The sequence below is a fragment of the Orycteropus afer genome, unplaced genomic scaffold (assembly GCF_000298275.1).
Source record: "Orycteropus afer afer isolate SDZICR_OR568_19922 unplaced genomic scaffold, OryAfe1.0 scaffold00139, whole genome shotgun sequence".
Classification (NCBI taxonomy): Eukaryota; Metazoa; Chordata; class Mammalia; order Tubulidentata; family Orycteropodidae; genus Orycteropus; species Orycteropus afer.
The window spans coordinates 2807823-2817455 of NW_006921726.1; the positions used below are offsets into that span (position 1 = coordinate 2807823).

General features: G+C 39.1%; 1 protein-coding gene across 1 annotated transcript in view; it reads left to right on the top strand.

Annotated features, from left to right (window-relative positions):
* The window catches only part of CDRT1 (CMT1A duplicated region transcript 1), a 95538-nt gene that overhangs the window by 50565 nt on the left and 35340 nt on the right, over positions 1-9633 (top strand). Inside the window, exon 9 of the mRNA XM_007945584.1 lies at positions 6695-6816. Coding sequence (XP_007943775.1) covers positions 6695-6816 — 122 coding nt within the window. The remainder of the gene's footprint in view (positions 1-6694; positions 6817-9633) is intronic.

Genomic DNA, 9633 nt, shown 5'->3' on the forward strand with positions numbered 1-9633 from the left:
ATCACTATGGAAGTAGATTGCCCCATCTTCCTTCTGAGGAGTGGCTGGTGGGTTTGAACCACCAGCCTTCTGGTTAGCAGTCAAGTGCCTTAGCCACTACCATAGTACGATACTTTAATACTCCACTTTCATTGAAAGATAGAACAACTGGAAATAAACTCAACAAAGATGCAGAAGAACTAAACAAAACAATTCACCAACTAGACCTTATAGACATCTACAGAGCACATCACCCAACAACAGCACAATATGCATTCTTTTTCAGTGCACATGGAACATTCTCTATGACAGACCATGTGTTAGGCATAAAGCAAGCCTTAACAAATTTAAAACCATTGAAATACTAAAAAGCATCATCTCAGATTACAATGCTAGGAAATTAGAAATCAACAATAGGAAGATCAATGGAAAAGAGCAAACATGGAAACTGAACAACATCCTCCTTCAGAATGACTGGGTAATAGAAGAAATAAAAAAGGAAATTAAAAAATTCTTTAAATCAAATGAGGATGACATACCAAAAATCTCTGGGACACAGCTAAAACAGTGATCAGAGGCCAATTCACAGCAATAAATGCACACATCAAAAAAGAACAAAGAGCCAAACTAGACACCTTAAACCAACATCTCCAACAATTAGAAAAAGAACAGCAAGAAAAGCCTACAGTCACCAGAAGAAAGGAAATAATCAAGATTTGGGCAGAAATCAGTGAAACAGAAACTAGAAAGACAATAGGAAAAAATCAGCAAGACTAGAAGTTGGTTTTTTGAAAAGATCAATAAAATTGACAAACCACTTGCAAATTTAACAAAGGAAAAGAAGGAGAAGAATACAAATAACATAAATAGAAACAGAATGGGCAACATCACAACAGAACCAACTGAAATAAAAAAAGATAGTATCAGGACACTATGAAGAAGTGTACTCTAAAATTTGAAAATCTAGAAGAAATAGACAGATTTCTAGAAACACACTACTTACCTAAACTAACACTGAGAGAGGTGGAAAAATTTAACAGATCCATAACAAAAGAAGAAATTGAACAGGTTTTTTGAACAAAATTACCAAAATTACAAAATTACCAACAAAAAAAAGTCCTCACCCAGATGATTTCACTGGAGAATAATACCAAATGTTCAGAGAACTGACACCCATCCTACTCAAACTATTCTAGAGCATAGAAAAGGATGGAATCTTCCCAAATTCATTTTATGAAGCAAGTATAACTTTGATCCCAAAACCAGGCAAAGACATCACTAAAAAGGAAAACTACAGACCAATATTCCTCAAGACTATAGATGTAAACATCTTCAACAAAATCCTAGCCAACAGACTCCAACAACATATCAAAAAATAATGCATTATGACCAAGTACAGTTCATATCAGGTATGCAAGGATGGTTCAACATTAGAAAAGCAATCAATGTCATCTATCAATAAATAAAGGAAAAGAATCACATGATCATATCAATCGATGCAGAAAAGGCATTTGATAAAATCCAACACTCATTCCTGATAAAAACTCTCAGAAAAATAGGAATACAAAGGAAATTCCTCAACATAATAAAGGGGATATATACAAAACTAACAGCCAACATTATTCTCAATGGAGAGAGACTGAAACCATTCCTCTTGTTAACAGGAACCAGATAAGGATGCCCTCTATCACCACTTCTATTCAACACTGTATTAGAAGATGTAGGCAGGGCAGTAAGGCAAGAAAGGGAAACCAAAGGCATCCAAACCAGTAAGAAAGAAGTCAAACTATTCCTGTTTGCTGATGATATGATCCTATACCTAGAAAACCCAAAAGATTAAGCAAAAAAACAACTGGAACTAATTGAGAGATTTAACATAGTGTCAGGATACAAGATCAACATCCAAAAATCAGTTGGATTCCTTTACACCAGCAAAGAGATTGCTGAAAAAGAAATAAAAAAATCAATACCATTTACAATAGCTACCAAAAAAATTAAATACTTGGGAATAAATCTTACCAGGGACACAAAATACCTGTACAAAGAAAAAACTACAAAACACTACTTCAAGAAACCATGAGAGATCTACATAAATGGAAGAACAGACCATGTTTGTGTATAGGAAGATTGAACATTTCGAAAATGTCAATTCTACCCAAAGCAATCTATACATTCAATGCAATTCCAATGCAGATCCCATCAGCATTCTTTAAGGATATGGAAAAAACAATCACTAACTTTATACAGAAAGGAAAGAGGCCTCAGATAAGCAAAGCACTACTGAAGAAGAACAAAGTAGGAGGTCTCACACTCCCAGATCTCAAAACCTACTATACAGTCATAGTAGTCGTAACTGCCTGGTTTTGTCTATGTGTCAACAACAGACACAGACCAATGGAATAGAATTGAGAATCCAGAAATAGATCCATTGACCGACCTATGGTCAGCTGATCTTTAACAAAGGGCTGGAATCCATTAAATGGGGAAGAGATTGTCTGTTTAACAAATGGTGCTGGGAAAACTGGATATCCATTTGTAGAAAAATGACACAAGATCCGTACCACACACCATACACAAAAGTTAACTCCAGATGGATCAAAGACTTAAATGTGAAACCTAAAACTATAAAATTCCTCAAGGAAAAACTAGGGGCAAATTTAATCTACTTCCGCAGTGATACCGCATCAGAAACCCAAGGAGGTGTTGCTATGAGTCGGATCTGACTCATCGGCAGTGAGTGTGATTTACTTTCTAATATATGGCATAAACAGAGTATCAAGCCTAACCCCAAGTGCACAATCAGCAGAAGAGAAACTAGATAAATGGGACTTTCTAAAAATTAAAATTTTATTTGCTTCCAAAGACTTCTCCAAAAGAGTCAAAAGAGAACCTACAGACTCAGAAAAAATATTTGGCAATGACATATTTGACAAGGGACTCAACTCTCTAAAATTTATAGAAAATTCCAACACCTCAGGAACAAAAGACAAATAGTCCAATTTAACTATGGGCAGAAGACAGGAATAGATACTTCACCAAAGAGAATATTCACATGGCCAACACGCATAGGAAGAAATGCTCATGATCATTAGCCATTAGAAAGATACAAATCAGAACAACAATGGATACCATCTTGCCCCAGCACTAGTAGTAATGTTCAACAAGCCAGAAAATAACAACTACCAGCGAGGATGTGGAGAGATTCGAACTCTCAAACACTGCTGGTGGGACTGTCAAATGGTACAGCTACCTTGGAAAGCAGTATGGTAATGCCTTACAAAGCTGGAATTAGAAATACTATTTGACCCAGCAATCCCATTACTAGGTACATATCCTAGAGAATTGAAAGCCAGGACAAGAACAAATACATGCACACTATGTTCATCGCAACACTATTTACAATAGCCAAAAGATGGGAACAACCTAGGTACCCATCAACAGAAGAATGGATACCCAAACTATGGTACATACACACAACGGAATACTATGCAACCCTAAAGAATAATATAAAATCTGTAAAACACTGCATAACATGGATGAAGTTGGAGGACATTATGCTGAGTGAAATAAGTCAATCATAGAAGGACAAATATTGTGTTAGTCCAGTATTGTGAAAAGTCAAGGTTTATATATGGAACGAAACTTTCTTTGGTTACCAGGGGTCAGAGGGGATGGGAGGGAACACTGCTAGATAGGTAGAGATGAGTATTGATTTGGGTGAACGGAAGGGCAATGCACCAAATCTGAATGATCAATACAGTGGTATTGAGTAAGAGGAAGACAGAGAGAGGTACATAGGAGATAAAGACAACAAAGATGAACCCTTTTGCACATACAGTACAGCATTGTCAGTGATGGCAATCACTGATCTAGGGTGGATAGATGAGTGGACAGACTGAATGATCAGGTTTATCTAGGCAGGGGGAATTTGCCCATGACCATGTATAGGGTTGGCAGAAGACATATCTACAAGGATGTGTATATGTTCTGTAAAAATGTCCAGGTATATAGTAGAGCTGACAAGGGACAAGGTTGTGGTGACTTCTTGGCCACAGCCAGCTAACTGGAGTGAGTGAGTAGTTGGACCTATGGGCCCAGGACCATGGTTGCAAGGGACATCAAGCACAATTGGCATAACAAACAAAAAACCAAACTCACTGCCATCGAGTTTCATCCGACTCACAGTGACCCCTCCTTGGGTTTCCAAGGCAGTATCTACAGAAGTAGATTGCCCAATCTTCCTTCTGAGGAGTGGCTGGTGGGTTTGAACCAAAAACCTTCTGGTTAGCAGTCAAATGCCTTAGGCACTATGCCACCAGAGCTCCCATTGGCATAACATACTATACAAAAACATTGTTCCACATCCTATTTTGCTGAGTAGCAACTGAGATCTTAAAAGCTTGCAAGCAGCCACCTAGATGTAATGATGGGTCTCTTGTTGTCCAGAGCAAAGAAGAAGAAGAAAACCAAGGACACATGGAAACAATTAGTCTAAGGGAGTGGTACACCATGTGATCCTCAGCCTATAACCATGAGACCAGAAGAACTAGATGGTGCCTGGCTACTACTGTCAACCACTCAGAAGGGGAATCTGTGTAGGAGATTCTGGATAGATAGGGAGAACAATGTGGAACAAAACTCAAAATCATTAAAAAAAAAAAAAAAAAAAGGACCAGTTTTGCTGGTCTGATAGAGCCTTGTGGAACCCTAGCTGCCCTCAGGCCTGGAATTGAAGGCACTCCTGTGGCTTCCAGCCAAACAAGACAGGTATATGGGCTGAATGAACATTTACATTAGGTAGATACACTCCTTGGAGATATCAATCATGGGAGAATAGAAGGGCTGTGTGTGCACAGGGTGACAGCTCGGAGGGCAGGAGTGCCTAGGAGGGAAGGACACACCCAAGAGGTGGCTATGCAGAGGAAGTGGGAGGAGAACTGTTACATTGTGGGAAATTGCAGTCAATGTCATAGACAAAATGTTATGAACTGTTGTATGGAAAATTAATTTGTTCTGTAAACTTTCACCCAAATCATAATAAACTTTTTTATAAAAATCATGTTTCCTTTCTTAAAGGGAGTTAAGTGTATAGTTTCTCCATTAAACAGGATGCTTCTTGTATGATTTAGGTTTTTAGGTTTTATTAAATCAAGGAAATTCCTTATATTCCTGATTTTTAAAAAGTGTTTATCAAATATCTTTTTTGTCACACATTAAGACAACAATCTGGACATTTGGTGGGCCACGTTGCTTTCTTTCAGACCACCGAGGCCTCATTCAATGCCGTGTGACTACGTATTAAAAAAAAAAAAAACAACTGTGTAGTAGGCTATGATTCATTGTGCTACTAGTAAGGCTGTGGGACTTTCAGAAATGTTAGAAACAACCAGTTGCTGTTGAGTTGACATTTTATTTAGCAGCTGAATGCATTAATTTGCACCACCAAGGACTCCAGGAATATTAGAAGGATAATCGTAACATATCCAAAGGGGATGTGATTATTATGGATGAGGAAACTGAGGTACAGAGTAGTTCAGTAACTTACTCAGGACTACACAGCTACTGAGTGATGGCCCTGGGTTTAGACCTCAGGTAGCCTGGCTCCAGAGCCCACTCTGCTGTAACATTCCACTCTAACAGTTAACATTTAACACCCCATGTCAAAAAAGCAGTCTGTCTGAAGTGTAAGTTTGTATCACTGAACAGCTGAGAGCCTGAAGAGAAGTTTTCTTACTAAAAATTAGCATGACTTATACATGCTCCCAGTATCTCTTTGATATGTTTGTTGTTGTTATGTGCCGTCGAGTTGGACCCGACTCATAGCGACCCCTCCTTGGGTGTCTGAGGCAGTATCACTACCGAAGTAGATTGCCCCATCTTTCTTCCTCCGAGTGGCTGGTGGATTTGAACCACCAGCCTTCTGGTTAGCAGTCAAGTGCCTTAGCCACTATGCTACCAGAGCTCCCTTGATATGGTTAGAAATGTGTATAAAATATTTTGGATCTAAGTGACTATGTTGTTGTTGTTATGATGTGCTGTCGAGTCAAACCCGACTATAATAAGTTGGTATGTTGTTTTGTTTGAAGATCAACATTGACTCAGTGCCATAAATTCTAAGTCTGGTGGTCATTCCATGGACCTTTCCATCTAACACTAGCAACAATTGCCAAACATTAATTACATGTTAGTTACTGTTCCAATGTTACACACATTAGTGCAAGGTTTCTCAACCTGGGCAGTATTGACATTTGGAGGCTGAAAATTCCTTGTTGTAGGGACTATCCTGTGCATTGCAGGATGTTTAGCAGTATCGTGGCCTCTACACATTAGATGCCAGTAGCACCCCTTCCCTACTCTGACAACCAAAACTGTCTCCAGACATTGTCAAATGCCCACTGGGGAGGATTACTCTGATTTAGAATCACTACATTAGTGCATTTATTTCTTCAAAAAACCTTAAGAGTTAACTATTCTTGTTATCATTTCCATTTTGTCAATGAGGAAATGAAGCTTACATAAAAATTAAGTAACTTTCCTGAAGTTATAACCCTGATGTATGTTGCATCTGGGATCAAATCCAAGTATCTGACTTTAAGCTTAACTCTGAAACTTTGCTGCCTTCCAACTACCTATAGATCTAAAGGAACCGTTTACTGTATGATCCCTTGCGCCCTCAGAAATTCTGAAAAATATCTTTTTGTCCTGATTCCTGCAGATACTGGGATCTGAAAACTGGGATTTGCATACGAATCTTTAATGGTCACCAGGGGACAATCACTTGCATGGATTTACATAAGAATCGACTCGCATCTGGAGCGAGAGATTGCCAGGTGAAAGGTGAGAAAGAAATGCCTTAAACTTTCTAAGAAGTTTTCACAAATCCATGAGCTTCCAAAATGTTCATGGGCTTTGCTCATTTCTAGAGGCAATAATTCATTCTATTCATTCATCCATCAATTCATCAATTCATTCAATCACTGCTAGATGTTGAGGAGGAAAAAAGTAAATATGATGTGGCTCTTTAGATAAACCAAAAACCAAACACACTGCCGTTGAGTCGGTGCTGATTCACAGAGACCCCTCCTTGGGTTTCCAAGGCAGTATCTCTATGGAAGTAGATTGCCCAGTCTTCCTTCCGAGGAGTGGCTGGTGGGTTTGAACTGCTAGTCTTCTGGTTAGTCGCCAAATGCGTTAGGCACTACACCACCAGAGCTCATTAGATAGGACATTTTATTTCCTCAAGAGGCTCATAGTCTTCTAATATAGAGAGAAAAGCAAATATATAATAGGGGATGTAATAACTTTATGAATGATAACACCTGCCAATTATTAAATACTTATTTCATAACAACCACTGTGATAGGTGCTTTGCATATGTTAACTTTTTCAACCCTCACAAGAAATAAGGTGAATGCAGAGGAATCTGTTGCCAATGACTAAATTTCAACTCACAGTGACCATACATGGAAGCAACTCACAGTGACCATACATGGAAGCAGACTGCCACATATTTATCCTGAGGAGTGGCTGGTGGGTTCAAACCATAGACTTTTTTAAAAAAATTTATTTTTATTGTGATTTGGGTGAAAGTTTACAGAGTAAATTCACTTTCCATACAGCAGCTCACATACCTTGTCTCATAACGTTGGCTGCAATTTACCACAACGCAGCAGCTCCCCTCTCACTTCCTCCCCATAGTTACCTCTTTCCTGTGTCCTTCCCTCCCATTCACTCCTGCTACCCACGCCCCAGCTGTCTCCCTGTGCATACACAGCCCTTCTTCTATTCTTCCATGATTGATCTCTCCAGGGAGTGTATCTACCTAATGTAAATGTTCCAGACCTGAAGGGCAGCTAGGGGCCATAGTTTCAGTGGTTCCACCAGGCTTTATCAGACCAGCAAAACTGGTCCATTTTTTTTTCTTTTTTTTAAATGATTTTGAGTTTTGTTCCACATTGTTCTCCCTCTCTATCCAGGATCTCCTACACAGATCCCCCTCTGAGTGGTTGACAGTGGTAGCAGGGCACCATCTAGTTCTTCTAGTCTCATAGTCGTATAGGATGAGGATTGCATGGTGTACCAGTTGCTTGGACTGTTTCCATGCATCTTTGGTTTTCTTCATTCTTCTTTGCTCTGGATGAGGAAAGACTCATCACTGCATTTAGATGGCTGCTTGCAAGCTTTTAAGATCCCAGTAGCTCCTCCCCAAAGTAGGAGGTGGAACAATGTTTTGTGTAGTGTGTTATGCCAATTGAGCTTGATGTCCCCTGAGACTATGGTCCCGAGCCCATCAGTCCATCTACTCGCTCCCTCTAGGTAGCTGGCTGTGGCCAAAAAGTGACTACAACCTTGTCCCTTGTCAGCTCTACTATATACCTGGGAATTGTTACAGAACACACAAATATACTTGTAGAAACATTGTCTGCCAACCCTATACGTGGTCATGGGTACACTCCTTACTGCATAGACATACCTAATCATTCAGCTTGTCTACCCATCTATCCACCAGTAGATCAATATTTGCCTTCACTGACAATGCAGTATTGTATGTGCAAAAGGGTTCATCTTTGTTGTCTGTACCTCCCATACACCTCTATATGTCTTCCTTTTCCTCAGTGCCATCATGTTGATCATTAACATTTGGTACATTGCCCTTCCCTTCACCCAAATCAATACTTTTCTCTACCTATCTAACAGAGTTTCCTCTCCTGCCCTCCCAACCCTGGTAACTAACAAATTAAGTTTCATTCCATATATAAACCTTTCCTTGACTTTTCACAATAGCAGACTAATACAATATTTGTCCTGTGACTGATTTTTTTCACTCAGCATAATGTCCTCCAAGTTCTTCCACATTATGCCATGTTCTGCAGATTCTACATTATTCTTTAGGGTTGCATAGTATTCCATTGTGTGTATGTATCATAGTTTGGTTTCCATTCTCCTGTTGATGGGTACCTAGGTTGTTTCCATCTTTTTGCTATTGTAAATAGTGCTGTAATGAACATGGGTGTGCATATATCTGTTCTTGTCCTGGATCTCACTTCTTTAAGATATATACCTAGTAATGGGATTGCTAAGTCAAATGGTATTTCTAATTCTAGCTTTGTTAAGGAATCACCATACTTCTTTCCACAGTGGTTGGATCATTGTACAATCCAACCAGTAGTGTATGAGAGTTTGAATCTCTCCACATCCTCTCCAGCAGTTGTTATTTTCTGTCTTGTTGAACTTTGTTACTAGTGCTGGGGCAAAAATCATTGTTGTTCTGATTTGCATCTCTCTAATGGCTAATGATTGTGAGCATTTCTTCATATGTATGTTGACCACATGAATATCCTCTTTGGTGAAGTGTCTATTCATGTCTTCTGCCCATATTTTAATTGGATTATTTGTCTTTTTGTTCTTGAGGTGTTGGAATTTTCTATAAATTTTAGAGTTGAGTCCCTTGTCAGATATGGCATTGCCAAATATTTTTTTCCAAACTGTAGGCTTTCTTTTGACTCTTTTGGAGAAGTCTTTGGAAGCAAATAAAAATTTAGTTTTTAGAAGGTCCCATTCATCTAGGGCAGATAGGACCCACCCCCAGTGGCAGGAAAGGGAAGGAATACCGGGGATGACAAAAGTGGCAGGATCCAGGTAGGAATCAGGTAA